Source organism: Henckelia pumila, chromosome 4 (assembly GCF_033568475.1).
Source record: "Henckelia pumila isolate YLH828 chromosome 4, ASM3356847v2, whole genome shotgun sequence".
NCBI classification, from domain to species: Eukaryota; Viridiplantae; Streptophyta; class Magnoliopsida; order Lamiales; family Gesneriaceae; genus Henckelia; species Henckelia pumila.
Window position 1 is genome coordinate 208,877,709 of NC_133123.1, and position 18,975 is coordinate 208,896,683.

The 18,975-nt window shown below is 38.0% G+C and overlaps 1 protein-coding gene across 3 annotated transcripts; it reads left to right on the top strand.

Moving 5' to 3' along the window:
* Nucleotides 1-128: 128 nt before the first annotated feature.
* On the top strand, nucleotides 129-5,936 carry LOC140863046 (mitogen-activated protein kinase kinase kinase YODA-like). Of its 3 annotated transcripts, none has more exons than XM_073266155.1 (11): nucleotides 129-535; nucleotides 737-1,186; nucleotides 1,523-1,601; nucleotides 1,766-1,828; nucleotides 2,110-2,270; nucleotides 2,386-2,470; nucleotides 4,260-4,319; nucleotides 4,396-4,503; nucleotides 4,589-4,828; nucleotides 5,094-5,185; nucleotides 5,250-5,936. In XM_073266155.1, exons 1-11 carry the CDS (start codon nucleotides 255-257, stop codon nucleotides 5,641-5,643), a joined length of 2,013 nt encoding a protein of 670 aa, XP_073122256.1. In that variant the 5' UTR covers nucleotides 129-254; the 3' UTR covers nucleotides 5,644-5,936. The 3 variants fall into 3 exon arrangements, with proteins under 3 accessions (XP_073122256.1, XP_073122255.1, XP_073122257.1); XM_073266154.1 differs by having other exon boundaries at nucleotides 130-535; nucleotides 1,523-1,610; nucleotides 5,250-5,934; XM_073266156.1 differs by having other exon boundaries at nucleotides 132-535; nucleotides 1,523-1,610; nucleotides 5,268-5,932.
* Nucleotides 5,937-18,975: the final 13,039 nt, after the last annotated feature.

An 18,975-nucleotide genomic window follows, 5' to 3' on the forward strand; every position in this document is an offset into this window, starting at 1 on the left:
AAATAAATAATAATAGATAATAGATATGTACCCATTCTTGCGAGAATTTGACTTCCAAGTCTCTCCCGAAAAATGATCAAATGTGAACAAAAAATTCTCGTGTGTTGTTTAGAGATGATGATTCATCATTCATGCACTAACCCGTCTCTTTCCGAAGCATCCTTTCAAGAGAAAACGACCGGGCGAGGCCAAATATCAAGCACGTCACATACGGATTACGCGTTAACTTTCCTTCTTTCCATTTGGGAAGAAAAATGTCTCCGGTTTACGACAACTGGGGGAGACTGGTGGCTGCTGCTGTGCGCAAGCAGCAGATTTGGGAACTTTTTCATGAGCAATCAAGTATCAGCTCAGCTTCATCAGATTCCAGCTTTAGTTTCCAGTTGAATTCTTCTCTTCCTGATGTGTTTTCTGCCTTTTCGATTTCGAATGCTTCTGCTTCATATCAGAAAGATGATTCTGTTTCTGGGTTGGGGGATGCAGTTGATTGTGGTGTCATCGGAAGCAAAGAAATAGATGCAAGGAACCCATCAAGGTGGAATCTTGTACTTCAGTTTACATTTATCTGTTTGCTTTGAATTTCTGATTTTGGATTAAGTTGATGAAATTTAAAAAACACAGCATTTTCTATCTGTGTTTTGGAATTTTCATATTATGTGATAAATTTTTGTTGCTTGGCTCTTGATGTGTACTGAAGTTGTACCTCGTTTTGCATGTTTGTTTGTTTGCCCTGAAGCATTCCGATGAAGAATCAATCCCCTGTTGTTTCTGGGAACCTTTCTTCCCATAGAAATGTCTCCTCTTTACCTCGTAGAAAAAGAAATTTAAATGTTCAAGTGCCAAAAAGACAGTTTCATAACGATGATGACTTTTCTCACGCCCCAAATACTTCAGAAAATTATCCAAATCTTAGTCCTAGATGCCATCCAAGAAATGGAGAAATCCATTCTGAATCACCGTGTGATTGGCCTAATTATGGCAAACAACAGAGCTTCCCCCTACCTCTTCCTCCCACACCAACTCCCAATTCTTCACCTCCTTTATCCCATTCGAGTTTAGCAGCAACATCTTCATTGCCTCATAGTCCTGGAAGAATGGAAAGTCATATAAGCTCGCACTCACATTGGAAGAAAGGGGAGTTGCTCGGTGGAGGTGAATATGGACATCTTTATTTGGGTTTCAATAGGTGAGGAAATGTGAATCACGTGCAACTTTCCATTCTGTTTTGTGCTAACGTTTTCTCCTATGCTATATGGTTGTTATATCAATTAAGAATATCATCTTGGTTATAGATTCTTTTACGTGCAGAAGCTTTATTTTCTCAGACATAATGAGAAATTTGAACTCAATGCAGATGTTGGGGGATTCACAATTGTCATTTTTTTCCTGTTTGGTATATCTATGTACCACAAATATCTATTTGTAGTGTTTGGAGTGCTGTTTAAGAGATTTGAACATGTTATCATTGGCTAAATTTGTACAACCTCTTTTTGAATTTGATAAGTGGCCCTGCTGGTTTTAGTGAAACAGGTGAACTGTGTGCCATGAAAGAGGTTTCATTCAGATCTGATGATGCTAAATCGACTCAAACTTTCAAGCAGGTGGTACAAGTGAGTTAATTGTTCTTTCGACCATTTAATCACAGATGATATTTGTTATTCATATTGGAGTCCTATTCTCAACTGGATGCAACTTTTGATTTTAATCTTTCTGATCTATTTCCGGTATCATGTTAATGAGTAAATTCTTTTTCTGTTTCATATAGGCGATCCAGCTATTGAGTTGCTTAAAGCATCCCAACATTGTGCAATATTATTTTTCTGAAGTGGTTAGTTCTTTCATCAACATTTTTGTTATTAATTTCTTATAGGTTTCAGATTTGCATTGAAAATTTGAATGTATAGGTGTAAGCTTCTGTTATCCGAATGCATTATATATTTGAAACCAAATTTGTCGGATGATTAAACACCTATCATATAAATGTTTTCGTGTATTTGTCATAAATTTAGCAACTGGTGCCGAACCGTATTTGTGAGGTTAATTATACTTCATTTTGTGTAGTCATTTTTTTCAATTTCTATTGATATTGTATTTTATTACCACAATCAGGTGCATGATAAATTCTATATATATCTGGAATATGTATCTGGAGGTTCCATGGATAAGATTCTAAAGCAATATGGAAATTTAGGAGAATCAGCCATCCGCAACTACACTAAGCAAGTTTTAGCAGGACTTGCATATTTACATGCTAAACATACTGTGCATAGGTAAATCTGACATCCTTCTTTACTGGTTTTTTGCTGATAATTTTATTTTTGTTTATTCATTAGTTAGTAAACATTCATCATCATGCATAAATCTTTGTGCTTTTTCATTTGGAAGAAACATTAGAGGGGCCACCATACTTGTGGACCCAAATGGCTGTGTTAAGCTCGCAGACTTTGGCATGGCGAAACATGGAAGCCAGGTAATTTTTTGTGCTTAGGTTGTCTCAAATAAACTTAACCAATGCACAACATGCGAGATTAATTATTGGTGATCAAATTTGTTGGTGAAATGAGTTAGGATTGGTGGAAAATGCTTAAATGATTATTATTCCTAAGGCAACAGCCTGTAAATGCACAAGGAAAGAAAGATGGAAAGTATGACTAATGAGGAATCCTCTAACCAATAAGCATGTTTACCATGAATTTTCCAGCAACTATCTATGGTATGGTTCTTCACATTGTGGTTTCTCTGTGATTCGATGTTTTTTTGCTACAAAAGTGGAACTTTGATAATGTGCTGCAAGGTTGGGTGGGTAGGGTCCATAGACCATAGTGACAGCTTTTTTATTTTCCTTACGCCGACCTTCAGCAAAGACTTCCCTGGTGGTCGGCAGTGGTTGTGAGCTGTCCACACTTCATCAAGATTCTTGTTTAACCTTTGTGAAAAATCATACACTGAATTTTCTTTGAGTGCTTGATTGCATCCGCCTTGCAGTACAGTTGTCATCATAAATTGAATCTATCTGCTGCCATAATTCCGTGAGAGCGCTGTAGAGTTTAGTTACTCTCATGTATCCTTGTTTTGAATCTCAAGACTTTAAGGCTCCGCTTGGATAGAAGTATTTCAAATCCATGTATTTCAAATGCATTTTTATTGTTTAGAGAAGTAACACCACAAACATCAAATCCACTTCTTTTAAGTTGATATGGTAATTCATGCTAGCTAGGATGAATTTTAAGTTCATCCAATAAAGTGGTGATTTAGAATCCATTTTAATCCATCTAAGTAATGTGTAAATAATTAAGTTATGAATTTGAGATTCCTCTATGTTTCATTGTTAACACTAACATTATAATCGAAATCCATGGATTTGAAATACTTCAATCCAAGCGCAACCTAAATAAATTTGGAAATGTTCAGTTGTGTAAATAGAATTGGAAATAATTTCTGCAGCCGTATCACAAATCTCTTTTGTTATTTTGCAAAAGAGAGAGTATGCTTAATGTTGTTCCCCGTCAAATTTACCGACCAAGCAATCAGAATAGAATATTTCCATCCCAGTGTAACAGTGTGGAATCTGGTCCTGTGTTAGATTTACACCAGTGATGTTACCAACTTTTCCTTTTCTCTTCTACCCACAACACATAATGTGGCCGTACCTGATAATTTGATCCATGAGGTTATGATATGAATTTAACAAGTAAGGTTTTCTGAAATTGGTTGAGTTGTATTAGAGAATTCATTGCTGGAGCAGTAGTGAAACTTGTGCTGGAACATTTTGTGGATGATGAAACAGACGAGGCCGGGAAAAATTTGCGAAGGAGGGAAAAAAGAATAAGCCCAGATTAGGGCCGTGGTACCACTATATGAAGAAGAATGGGTATACTGGAATGGATATTATTCCCCAGCCAAAAGCCAATAAATAGATGTCATGGTACATACAAAAGGAAAGAAAGAAAGAATGAAAAGTAAGGCTTATTGGGAATTCTATAGTAAATGGAGAGCAACGCCCTGTACCTGGTCCAACAAATTAATGAGGAAATCAAATAAAAAAGATGACAAAGAATAATACAATTCCATATTTTATACAATGAACAACAGTTGAATTTTAGAATCTGTTGATGTATATAATGTCATAGTAAGTATACTGCTCCTTGGTGAATTGAAAAGGTCCTTGGCTGTTTCACATTTCATATCAGACATAAAGTTTTGGTTTTGCTTGATGTTTCACACCCCAACCCCCACCCCCCTCCCTGCTTTTTTAACAGATTGCTACTCAATCCAGTCCATTATTGCACAAGGATAACTTATATTGGATGGCACCTGAGGTTAGTTATTGTTATCGCAGGCCTTTATCGTACTGTTTTTTCCCAGATGCATAATTCCTTCTTTGTTATTCAATAGGTCATAAGGAATTCAAATGTATATAATCAAGCAGTTGATATATGGAGCCTTGGATGCACGGTTGTGGAGATGGCAACCTCAAAACCACCTTGGAGCCAGTATGGAGAAGTACTGAAATTTCCTAAACTGCAATTAGTTTCCTTTGTGTGTATGCTTAGTGTCTGACAAATTTTATCTACTTTCTGCGCGGAAGGCTGTGGCCATGTTCAAGATTGTGAACTGTAAAGAACTTCCAGTGATCCCCGATTATCTCTCGGCTGAATGCAAAGATTTCGTATGGCAATGTTTGATGTGGAATCCCTTGCAACGTCCAACAGCTGCTCAGCTTTTGGAGCATCCATTCTTAATGAAAAGTGGTGTATACCCGGGAAACCAAGTACTTAATTCTACACCGTCAGACCACATTGCAGTGACAAGTGCTACAATATCCTTGGTATTTTTAGCGTTTTTTGAGTAAATTAGCTTTGGCATGCAAATAAAGACAATGAAATCTGTGTATATATTGATATATGATGGGGTAGTTTGCATGTTTTCTTTTTTTTTTTACAAGTACGAATGGAATCCTGAGTTCGTAAAGTTGAACTTTTATATGCTTTGGGATTTTTGAATTATATGTGCAGTAATGATGTTTTTGGAAGCTTGGGTAAAGAATAAGTCATGATCTTTGTTTGAAAATGATGTTTATGAATACTTTACAGGGCATTGATCATGTGAAAACACCACACCAATTGGACTCACAGAGTCTTGCCATGCATACCTCTGCTGTATCAAAATCTACTTCTAATTCTAGGTATCTCTCACACACTATTGTCGTTACATTGTGCTATCCAAAGCTTTTCAACCCATTTTTCTAGTGATATTTGCGTGGCAAGGAACGTTTCAAGCCCGGGCTCTCCAGTCGGGACTGCTCTTCAACATCCAAGATCGCCTCAGCGCCTAAAAGGGATGTTACCCTCATCTTCCGAATCTACCTCTCGTGCATCATCTGGCTCTTCCACTCCTATAACCGCTGGATACGGTGGTGCCATTCAATATCAACGTCTCAATCAATTTATGTTGCCGCAAGATCCAAAATGCCCAACCAGTCCTCCTGGCAGTGGCCTGGCTTACTGGGATCCCAACATTCTCCATCGTGTGCATCCGACGTCTCATGCTTTCAGGGAATCAGAGTCAAGTACCCGGTATGCCCCAGGAAAGCAGTTTGGAAGATCGTCACTGCTAGTGGAGAAATTTTTTATGGGCAGCTAGTGTTGACCTAGCGTCTCTCGGCAAACTAGCAGTGTAGCAGACTCCTTACCTGGTAATTAGGATCTTGTGAAGTTGAATCCTTCCTCTGCATGGCATTCCACTATATAGATAAGAGTGTATGCATGTGTGTATACACATACACATTTATTTATTTATCACTAAAATTAGATTCAATCCATGAGTCTAGTATACCGTGTATATATGCCTTCAAACACAGATGGATCATTCTATTATTTTGCATCTAACTTAAGAGATTTGATGCAATGACACAACCAGGATTCAATGTCTAGGGAATAAATTTTAACCACTAAGGTGCACGTGCATCGTGCAAGTGCGATGCACGTGATGAACCTAGAATAAATATATATTTATAGACATATATAGTTTTCAACCTAAGCAGAAGGGATATAAAATCAGAGATCGAAAATACATGATGTTCGTATAAGATATATGTATTATAATCATCATTTGTTAAGTTTTCATAACAAACGGAAAAAATATAATTCAAAGTTTGATTTTGATCCAATAAATTTGAATTTTTTCTTTTGTCCGTTTTTTGACTTAAATCCATATGCATTGGTTTACTTTGATGTCAATGGACAATGGTCTCCTATGTAGTAGGTGTGTCGATAGTAAAGCTTATATTAACAATTGAAATTCATCTAATCTAAGCAAATATAGAGGAGAAAATAATGAAAAATGATACCATACATCGAAATAGGTGTAAGAAATTTGTTTGCCTTAATTTTTGTTTAGGTAGATTTTTAATGTATGTACGTAATATAGACTTTATTCTTATAACATTAGCAATGTAAGATAGCAATATTGTCAAATAAGTTATATTCGATGGATTTAAAAGTTTTGATCAGTTAAACAAATACTAGAACGAGAAAAAAAAAATTTCTTGGTGAAAACCAAATTTTAACAAGTTTCATGACTAGAACTCAAAACAACCTAACTTACAAGATTAAAATTACTATTTTTCCCAAAATATATTATGCATATAAGATATTGTGGGACCGAGCACTTGTCGCTTTACCAAAAATTATAGCTGGTGGTAACGGTGCAACAAATCTTTTAAATCCTATAGCAGCCCAAGTGTAATGGTTCGATCGCTCTATCTAGTAGGGACATTGCAACTCAACAATCTACCTCTCTATAATTGAACTCATTGCAATCAATGAGAATCAAACACATGACCTTGACTCTAATACTAGTTGTAGGACTGAACACTTGCCGCTTTACCAAAAGCTATAGCGGGTGTTAACGGTGCAACTAAAATCTTTTAAATTATAAAACAACTCAAGTCATGATTTGATCGCTCTACCTAGCAGGGACAATGTAGTAACCCGATTTTTATTTTAAGTAATTAAAATGCCAAGGGTTGTGTTAAATGGGTAAAACATGATTAAGAAATTTTATTATGATTAATCCAAGTGGGAAATCAACTCCAGGATGTTTGAAAATGGTCCATTGGACAAAGTTGGCTCGGCCAGTTCGGAAGATCCAAACGTGGACCATAGGGAGTTCGAAAGGACCGAAGTGTTCGGAACGAGTGATGGAGTTCGGAAGCAGAGGGTCCAGTTCGGAAGGTTCGAACTTGAGATCAGAACTTCCGAAGTTTATTCAATGCGCACTAATGAAGTGTCAGTAGCATTTGGGCACGCAGATGCATGCATGAGATCGGACCATCCAAATTGGGGGTTCGGAGATTTCAAAGTCGACATCGAAGCTTCCAATCAGTGGTTTTCCAAGACTTGGCATTCATGCAGGTTTGGCTGAACCCATGCTTATAAATAGGGGCCGAGACTTCACATTTTAGTGTATGAATTGTGTGTGTGAGTCTTGATTCATTAAAATCTTAGGGTTTCTAGTCGTCTTTTCGAGGGTCAGGCGATAGCGAGGTGCTACGGGGCTTGTAGCGGAGCTGTGCTTGGGTTAGGGCCTTTGACACCAGTGGGCTGACGACAGATGTATGTATAAATCTAGACTCTTATAGCTTTTCGGAGCAGATATTAGCTTAGTTAAGGCTTTTAGATATGTTATAGTGATATAGTATTCACTTGACTTGTAGGCTTGGACTGTAGCTAGTTGTGTAGCTAGACTAGTAGTTCAGATACGTAAGTACATACTGAGATAGCCAGATGAGTATACATGTTTATGTGTTGCATTATTATGTGTTTCATTATTATCTATCATATGATGCATTCTTATATTGTTCATGATTTGTATACAGCATTGGCATACCATGTTGACCCTGATATCCTTTCAAGATAGCCAGTGTTTTAGGGTCACTCAGCCCTAGTGTTTTCTTGTACGATCGGGTACCGTGTGACATCCATTGGACCGACATAGCAGCATGTGAGGTTTACCTAGGACGGTGAGAGTCCAAGATCAGTTTCATTATGTGTGGCACCAACTAGATCTTAGGAGCAGTATGCACATACTGTTTGCACCTACGTTCTGAGAAGATATTCCATATCTTGATCTCAGTGTACCATAACATTCATATTTCATGTTGCATGCATCATATATACATGTATACTCATACTTTCGTTCTAGACGTTAGCGCTCACGTACCTACTTTTATCTCGGACACCCCATTCGACGGGACAGGTTTGTAGGTGGACCAGGAGTGAGTGTAGTGTTTGGTCGGAGATGAGGACTTGGGAGCAGATTCCCCAATGGTTTAGTTAAGAGTTGTTTCTGATATTTTATTTGATTATTAGGTTATTATATTTTCTTTTGGTTTCCAGTTGATTGCTCCAGTTGTATTCTGTCGGGTTCGTAGTTGGTTTTAAGTTTCTGCAGTAACTTTGATTATTTTCTGTTTAAGTTTAATTACATGTTTAAGTTTATAATTAGTAGGTGATTCCGGGGCAGGTCACTACATTTATGGTACCAGAGCATGGAATAGGATTTTGGGGCATAGTTCAGGTATTTTGTGGTTAAATTGAGTTATATTTGTAGAGATGGTTAAATAAGAAAATGGTAATAGCCACGGCAGCGACGGGCATTGGGGCAATGCACGTAGACATCCACAAGATTGTCGTCACCAAGATGATCGTCGTAGGTCTGAGTTGCATAGGTTTATCCGGTTGGGGCCTAAGGGCAATGGGACACCTGATAGTTGTGTTTTATTTGCATTTTTAATGTCATTTTATTGTTGTTTTACATGCATTCATCTGTTTTAATTAAGTTCTTGTTCATATTTCATGCATCCCTTCTACATAATGTGCTCTCGGGTTCTTTGTGTAGGAAATGACATTATGCTGGAGAATTTGATCAAATTCATGCTCGCTCGATCTGCAGTTTTTCACCGATCGAGCGAGAGAGAAGTGAAATTTTGGACAGAAGTGTTGGCGATCGATCGGTGATTTATTAACGATCGAGCGGAAGGAAGAAAAGATGCGGGTCAGACTTATGTTCGATCGATCGATGATTTATTATCGATCGAGCGAGACGCGAATTTCAGAAAATTTTATCTGAAAAGGAAACTTGCTTTTGGAGGACTCTAGTCTTTATTTAATAGATTTATCTCGATTTTTTAGGTATCTTGTAATCAGTTTTAGACGGCTGAAAGGTGGAAGAACTCTTGGCGGCTAGGTTTTCTTCTTAATTCTTCTTAGATTTTTTTTTATTTTCTTTGGAATTTTCTTAGGATTTTCATGTATATGCGTGGCTAAGTTTTAGTACTTGGTAGAGGAAGACAAAATCCTTTGAAGTTTATTTTCTTCGTGAGATTTTGATTTTCATTGTTTAATTTTTATTTGAGTATCAAAAGTTGTTTGAAATTTATTTTATGCTTGTGTTTTTAATTATTGGCTTGATCACCCAATAATTTTCTCATACAATCTAGAGCTAAATTAGATATCAAATCCGTAATTGTTTGATCTTTCTAATTTGTGAAGCAACTATGATTAATATTTTCCGCTTGTGAATTTGTTAATTCGTAGGAACAACAATTGACTAGATTAAATACAACCGCTTGTGTTTGTATTGTTTAGCTTCATCAATCTCACTAGTTTGAATGATATCTTAGATTTAAATCTTGATCGCTTGTGTCTTGATTGATTTATTGGTAATGGTTAATTTAGAACGCTTGTGTCTAATTAACTAAAATTAAGGTGAGATAGAAATTAAAGTTCCAATGATGAATATTCAATGAAAATTAATTATTTTTAGAGAATCGATGATCGAGTGAATAATTTCAAGGGTGTAGTCGACCGATACCAAGGCTTGTTTTGATTGATTACTTCATTATAATTTTAATTCTTGCATGCTAGTTAGTAAAAATTTATTTTAATTTGCTTTTAATTATCGGTAGTTAATTTCCAAATATAAAAATCCCTTTTTATTTATTTTCAGTAATTTTAAGAACACAATTAAATTCACTTTTTTCGTGGGAATGATCTCTACTCTCGCTACTACATTTTGTTTATCTGAGTTGAGTCGGGTAATTTGGGAGCAATATTACTGAGCGATACCAAATTTTGGCGCCGTTGCCAGGGACGGTGTTTAATTTATTTGTGTTCTGGTTATTTTGTTTTATACTAATTTTTTCTTTCTTTTCTTCTAGAACTTCTCTGATCGTTCATGTTTTCAGGTGAATCTTCATAAGAAGAATTATCTTACGATCCTGAGATAGACAGAACTTTTCACCGACGGCAAAGAGAAGCTCGAAGGAGACTTGAAGAAGAAGAAGAGATTCCACTTGAAGAGCCTAGAGAAGAAATGGTCGCAAACGCAATTCCAAGCTTGAGACAGGTTGGAACCCCCGATCTGAATCAACAGCCCTTATGCATTACTTTCTTTACTTTAGAAGCTAATGCTACTTTTGAGTTAAAATCTGGGCTAATACACTTGTTGCCTTATTTTCATGGTCTTGCAGTTGAGGATCCCCACAAACATCTGATGGAGTTTCACGTGGTATGCACAAGCATGAAACCTCATGGAGTAATGGAGGAACATATTCAATTGAGAGATTTTACTTTTTCTTTGAAGAATGCTGCAAAGGATTGGCTATACTATCTGCCTCCTGGATCTATCACAACCTGGACAGAGATGAAAAGGATATTTCTGGAAAAGTATTTCCCAGCGTCGAGAGCGGCAAATATCAAAAAAGAGATATATGGCATCAATCAACATATGGGGGAGTCACTTCATGAGTATTGGGAGAAGTTCAAAAAGCTTTGTGCTAGCTGTCCGCAACATCAGATAAGTAAAAACCTCTTGATTCAATATTTCTATGAAGGTTTGTTGCCTCATGATAGGAGCATGGTGGATGCGGCCAGTGGAGGAGTTTTTGTGGACAAAACACCCCGAGATGCTAGGAACTTAATCGAGAACATGGCTACCAATTCTCTGCAATTTGGCACTAACAGAAGTGATCCTGCACCCAGAAGGAATAACGAGGTAAATGTTTCGTCCCTTGAACAACAATTGATTGAAATGATGTCTCTTGTGTGTCAAATGGCTGTTGGGAATGGACAGGATGCAAAGGCATGTGGAATCTGCGCTGCAATGGGACATGCAACCGACATGTGTCCCACGCTTCAAGAGGAATCGGTCGAACAAGTAAATGCTACTGGAGTATTTCCTGGGCCACCATAGCGGAAGTATGATCCTTATTCCAACACGTACAATCCAGGTTGGAAGGATCATCCTAATCTTAGATACGGAAACCCAACGGTGAATGATCATCCTAATATTAGATACGGAAACCCAACGGTGAATCAACTTGTACCTCTTGTACAATCGAATAATCAAGATTATAGGCCACCGTATCCTCTACAACAGTAGCGTCCTCAAATTCCAACGCCTGGTGAGTTTCTAGAAAATATAGTTAAGGATTTTGCAACTAATACTCTGAATTTTCAACAGAAAACTCGAGCAAGTATCCAAAACTTGAACACCCAAGTAGGACAGCTCGCAACTGCAATCAACAAGTTGAAACCACAACATTCCAGCAGTTCGCCATCTCAAACAGTCCCGAAACAAGGGAGAATGCAAGTGCAATCACTCTCAGGAATGAGAAAGAGTTGAAGGTCAAGGAAAAGGTAGTTGATATTTCATCAAAGAAGGAACAGAACGAAGAGATGAAGATGGATGACAAGGAACTAACTCAAGGAGACACGCAAGAAGGCATGTTTCCTCTCTCTGAGTATAAACCTGTAGCTATTTTTCCCTTAGCACTTAAAGAGTTTAGAAAAGATGAGTGAATCAAGGAACTCTATGACATTTTTTGTCGTTGTGAGGTAAAAATTCCTTTGTTAGATGCTATTAAGTAGGTACCTCGCTATGCTAAGTTTTTAAAGGAACTATGCACTGCAAAAAGGAAGCAAATGTTGAAAGGGTGCCAAAAGGTGGAGTTGGGAGAGAATGTGTCTGCTGTGATACAGATAAAATTACCTGCAAAATTCAAGGATCTAGGTATGTTCTCTATTCCATGTACAATAGGAAATGTTAGACTTGAAAAGACCATGTTAGATCTAGGAGCATCAATTAATGTTATGCCTTATTCTTTTTATGCATCATTGAAACATGGTCCTTTGAACAAAACTTGAATTGTTATACAATTGGCTGATAGGTCTAATGCATATCCTAGGGGAGTATTTGAAGATGTGTTAGTGCAAGTTAATAACTTGGTATTCCCTGCTGATTTTTATGTACTTGACATGGAAAATGATGATCATAATAGTCCTATTCTGTTAGGAAGACCATTTTTGAAAATGTCGATGACTAAAATTGATGTTCACAGTGGCATACTTACTATGGAATTTGATGGTGAGGTTGTTAAATTCAATATCTATGATGCCATGAAATTTCCTAATGGTGACGACTTTGTGTATTCTGTTGATATTATGGATTACTTGGCACAAGAATGTTTTGAGCTTGCAGGAAAGGATGAGTTAGAGGTGGCTATTGTAGCACCCATTCAAGAAGAAAGCAAAAACGTTTGTGTTAATGAGAGATTGAAAGAAATCGTGTTCACTCTGAATCATACCCCTGAGCTATCTCAGTCAGGTAACCTTTCCTATATTTCTTTACCCGTCTTTAATACTCGGTGTCTTCCATCTATTTTGCAGGAACCAGTAATTGAATTGAAAACTTTACCCAAGCATCTCAAATATTTTTTCCTAGGAGAAGTGAAAACATTACCAGTTATCATCTCGAGTAGCTTGAAAAACGAACAAGAAGAACAACTCATACAGGTTTTGAAAGAGCACAAACTGCTATAGGATGAACTATTGCAGATATCAAGGGAATCAACCCTTCCACATGCATGCACAAGATCTTGATGGAAGAAGTAGCTAACCCCACACGTCAGCCGTAAAGGAAACTGAATCCACCCATGATGGAGGTGGTAAAGGAAGAAATCCTCAAACTTCTTGAAGTTGGAGTGATTTATCCTATTTCCGACAGCAAGTGGGTTAGTCCTGTCCAAGTGGTTCCCAAGAAAACCAGAATTATAGTGTTCAAGAATAAGGATGACGAATTGATTTCCACCCGAATTCAAAATGGGTGGAGGGTTTGTATAAATTACAAAAAATTGAATGCTGGAACCCGAAAGGACCATTTCCCTTTACTTTTTATTGATCAGATGATTGAAAGATTAGCTTGTCATTCTTACTATTGTTTTCTTGATGGATATTATGGACATTTTCAGATTTTGATTGCACCGAAAGATCAGAAAAAGACGACGTCCACTTGCCCGTTTGGCACTTTTTCTTATTGGCGTATGCCCTTTGGACTCTGCAACGCACCAACCACATTTCAGCGGCGTATGGTTAGCATATTCTCTGATTTTATTGAGCACATATTAGAGGTTTTCATGGATGATTTTACTGTCTGTGGTGATTCATTTGAGAAGTTCTTGTCAAACCTTGACCTTGTCCTCAAACGGTGTGTCAAAAAAATCTTGTATTGAATTCTGAAAAATGTCATTTTATGGTTGGGCAAGGTACGTTTTGGGTCATGTTGTCTGTTCTAAGGGTATTGAGGTAGATAAAGCTAAAATTGATATCATTCAGTCTTTACCTTATCCCACTTGTGTGCGGGAAGTGCGTTCTTTTCTTGGACATGCAGGTTTTTACAGGAGATATATTCACGATTTTTCAAAAATCGCATCACCCATGTGCAAGCTATTGCAAAAAGATGTCACTTTTGAGTTTGATGATGCATGCAAAAATGCTTTTGACAAATTGAAAGACTCGCTAACCTCTGCACCTGTCATCCAACCACCTGACTGGAGTGAACATTCGAAATTATGTGTGATGCCAGCGAATACGCAGTAGGAGCGGTATTGGGACAACGAGTTAGGAAAGCATCACATGACATCTATTATGCCTCACGCATTCTGAACGATGCCCAGCAAAATTATTCAACGACTGAAAAGGAGATTTTAGCTGTGGTTTTTGTTTTAGAAAAGTTTAGATCTTATCTACTTGGAGCTAAAGTTATTTTTTATTCTGATCATGCAGCTCTTCGCTTTCTGATGGCGAAAAAAGAGGCAAAACCAAGGTTAATACGATGGATACTGCTCCTAAGAGAATTTGATTTGGAGATCAAGGATAGGAGAGGAACAGAGAATAAAGTGGCAGATCACTTGAGCTGTTTAGTCCACATTGATGAGAAACTGTGTTTGAAAGAAGAATTTCCTGATGAGCAACTATTTTCTATGAGCACAGTACTACCCTGGTACGCACATATTGTCAATTATTTAGTTACTAATGGGTTTCCCTTTGATTTTTCTAAGGCACAAAAATATAAAGTAAAAAGTGATGCTAAGTACTATGTGTGGGATGACCCTTACCTGTGGAAACATTGCGCTGATCAAGTTATATGAAAATGTGTGCCTGAAAGCGAGGTGATCCCTATCCTCACGTTTTGTCATTCTTACGCTTGTGGCGGGACCTTTGGAGCTAAAAGGACAGCGAGAAAGGTACTGGACTACGGTTTCTTTTGGTCATATATTTTTCAAGATGCGTATTTTTTCTGTAAGTCGTGCACTCAATGTCAAAAGACAGGTAATATATCTCAGCGTAAGGAGATGCCTCAACACCCCATTCTTGTTTGCGAAATTTTTGATGTATGGGGCATCGACTTCATGGGACCTTTCCCTAGTTCTTTTGGATTTATTTACATATTACTCATTGTGGACTATGTCTCAAAGTGGGTGGAAGTTAAGGCCACCCGAACTGAAGATTCAAAAGTGGTTGAAGATTTTATCAAGCACGATATTTTTTCTAGGTTTGGGATTCCAAGAGCCATCATAAGTGATAGAGGAACTCATTTCTAACCGGACTGTAGCAAGTTTGTTGAAAAAGTACCATGTGACACACAAGGTCTCTACTGCATATCACCCACAATTCAATGGGCAAGATGAAATTTCAAATAGAGAAACCAAGTCTATTCTGGAGAAAACAGTGAATCCAACGAGGAAAGAGGAGTTTGAGATTGGACGATGCTCTGTAGGCCTACAGAACTGCATATAAGACACGGATTGGCATGTCACCATACCGATTGATATTTGGGAAACCTTGTCATCTTCCAGTGGAATTGGAGAACCTATTGGGCTATCAAGACATTCAATATGAAGATGGATGAGAGTGGAGAACATAGGAAGCTACAGTTGCAAGAGATGGATGAAATACGCAATGATGCATATGCCAGTTCAAAGATTCACAAGGAGAAAACGAAGGCGTTCTATGATAAGATGATCTCTAGAAGGGAATTTGAAGTTGGTTAAAAAGTCCTTCTCTATCATTCACGACTTCGGTTATTCTCAGGTAAGTTGCGTTCACAATGGATTGACCCTTTTATGGTTACTAATGTCTTTCCCTATGGTGCAGTTGAAATTCAAAGCTTGAAAACATCAAAGATATTCAAGGTCAACGGACACAGACTGAAACATTACTATGACGGAATCCGAGCAAACGAAGTGGAGGATGTGCATAAACTGGAAATCGAGGATCCGCAAGAATTTGAATGAATCGAAGCATACAGTCGAGTTATAGACCGTAAATTTAGCGCTTACTGGGAGGCAACCCAGTTTTTTCCCCTTCTTTTAGATATTAAGTCTTATTTTCGTTTGTTTTACCGAGTTTTAAATTAGGTATGTTAATTTTTCTTATTTTCCAAAATTTTTTTAAAAAAATAAAAATTCCGCTCGAGCGGTAGATTTCTACCGATCGAGCGGACATCGGTCTGGATTTGGGATTGAGATATAATTATTTTTGCTCGAGCGGTACTTTCTGCCGATCGAGCGAAACCTTTTCTTAATATGGGCATATTTTTCTCGCTCGAGCGATAGTTTTCTACCGATCGAGCAAAAGATTTTCTAATTTCAAAAAAAATTATTGTCTCGCTCGAGCGGTAGCTTTCTACCGATCGAGCGAGACTACATCTGGGCCTAATATAATAGATTCACTCTTCTCTCCCACCTCACTTCTTCCTTCCCTCTCTCGTTAAATCCCTAAATCCCCAAAACCCTCACAATCATCATCTTCACAAATTTTCTTCTTAAATCGCAGGGAATCACTGGCGCGATTTGGTTCTAGCTCTTCACCATCTTCTCCGACGATTTCCTCCGAATTCTTATCGCTCCAGTCGTCATTCTTCTCCACCCTATTTTTGCTCTACGTTCGGTCGATGCCCCTGCATAAAAAACCAATCGCCAATCGTCGTTCTCTGGTCTCACCACATCCCTACTGATTTCTGCCCCTGTTCCGGTTCTTTGTTCGCCCGTTCGCCAACCACGCACGCCGCTAGCCACACCTCGCTCTCTTGGATATAGTATCTCCAATTGCCGCTTCTGTTCTTGCCGTGTCCGTTATTCTATCTACAACCGATCGCGATGCCGGCCAAACGAGCTCGTATTACTGGGGAATCTTTTTCCCAAAATGCCGCGGCACCCGTATCTTCAATGGGACTTGCCGAAAAATTTGTTAATCAAGCGGCACGTGAAAGGTATGATTTGGCTAAACTCCATCGATCCCCAATTCCCGAGAGAGGAATTTAATTTACTTTTTGAGATAGCGGAGTTGCAATTAAGTTAGGACATAGAGGTTGGCGTACATTTTGTCAACAGCCAAAAGCGGCCATTGTTCCTCTTGTGCGTGAATTTTATGATAATGCTGCTGAAAGAGAGGATGGGAAAGCCTATGTCAGAGGGAAGTTAGTTTCGTTTGATGAAAATGCCATAAATGCTTTACTTGAGACTCCGAATGTTGATGATAGCCTTTAACAAAGTCTTAAGGCAGATCCTGATCTTCATGAGGTAATAGCCCAACTGTGCTATGATGGTGCATCTTGGCATGATCCTGATAATTTTCAGTTTTTCCCGGAGCGATATCTGCAAGTGGACCCAGCTACTTGGTATGTGTTTCTCACAAAGAGGTTGATGCCTATTCTGCATACCAGTGATGTGACCATTGAGCGTGCCCTTCTTCTATATGCCATTGATTTATATTGGTCGATAAATGTGGGATGTGTGATACACAGTGAGATCAGACAATCAATATACTCTCCGTCGTTGGGGCTCTTCTTTCCAACGATTATTTCAGAACTGTGTGTACAAGCTGGGGTCCAAACTTGAGGCGATGAGGAATGGTTGAAACCAATGCGAGCTATGGATAAAGCAGATGTTGACGCTAAGAAAGCCAAATGAGCTAAAGATTTTCCGTCGGGTGGTCGAGCCTCTTCTAGCAGTGCTCCCGTTCGACCTACTCAACCTTCTCATCATTCCACCACTGATTATGTTCGAGAACTCACGGAATTTTCTCATTATCAGAACGACAACATAGACACCACCAGAGCCCATCTCCATGCCATTGACAGTATGATCAGAGGGCTGACCACACAGCTTGGTCTCGATGCCTCCTCGTTCCCCGCCACACCGCAGTATAAGCCACCTTTCCAGTTCCAATTTTGCACTTCTGTGATTCCACCGAAAGTTGAAGAGGACGACCAAGCCGACACTTGATCCAGAGGAGTTTTGTTTTGCATTTGCATATTGTTTTTGTTCTTGTTGTTCGTGTTTTCGTTTCGTGTTTGTAATTTTGATCTCGAGCATTGAGGGCAATGATTTGGATAAGTGTGGGGGGTACATTCATTGTTTGTCATTTTGTTTGCATTCATATTGTTGAGTTATATGCATATAGTTCATTTGCATGTCATTTGTCAATTTGTTTAGTTTTTGTTTTGTTTTGCATGAGTAGGATGGAGATTGATAGCCGATGATGTTGTGAAGTAAAAAAAATGAAATTTTTTTTCTCTTGATTGGATACGAGAAACCGTAGGTTGAGTAGTGAATATTTTAAGCACACATGTAAGACCAATAAAGTATAACAATGTATTGGATAATGTTTGTGTCTGTTGGACCATTGCATGATAATAGGTGTTTGTAGAGCCTCATAGTGTTTTTGAATTCCAATGGTTTTTATAACATGACATATACGATCTTGAGCGCACCTATAAATTTTATGAAATTTTTTATGAAAATTAAATTGACTCCATCTGAGTTATGAATAAGTTATTGAAATCCTAATCACCTTATTCCCGACTAAGTATGCGGAATACATGGGGTCTAAAAAGTTTAAAAAGTTGAAAATTTTAAAATAACAATTTCATCCGGTCTTGGAAAAGTGATTGAAATTCTATTCACTGTTTAATAGCTAAGTTTGCAGATCCAATGAGATTGTATCTCCATCCGGGCTATAAACGAGGGGATTGAAATTCGAATTCTATCTTAGTTATAGCTAAATTTGCGGGTAATTATTGGGGCTTAAAAAAAATCGGGTGCAAAATCCGGAGGTGCGTAATTATATCTCGAGATTTGTGTTTTGTTTAAAGATTGTTGGGAGGAAGGGGCTCTTGATGGTAATACTTACACTGAGGTGTCATAGGTCGGCGAACAGTATTAAAACTATGTCTTATGAAGATGCATGTAGCTGGAATAACATGACATACACACGTTCACACTTGACTGGAGGTGTATTGTGGAAAATCAAGAGTATTCGTAAGTTTGTTGGAACTTTTCTAAGGCTATGGTGTTCATGATTCATCCTTGCTTATGTTTTTGTTATGTTTGTATATTGTTTTTTTCATATCTTGCTCGAGGGCGAGCAAGGTTTAAGTATAGGAGAATTTTATAGTTGTGTTTTATTTGCATTTTTTAATGTCATTTTACTGTTGTTTTACATGAATTCATCTGTTTTAATTAAGTTCTTGTTCATATTTCATGCATCCCTTCTACATAATGTGCTCTTGGGTTCTTTGTGTAGAAAATGACAATATGCTGGAGAATTCGATCAGATTCATGCTCGCTCG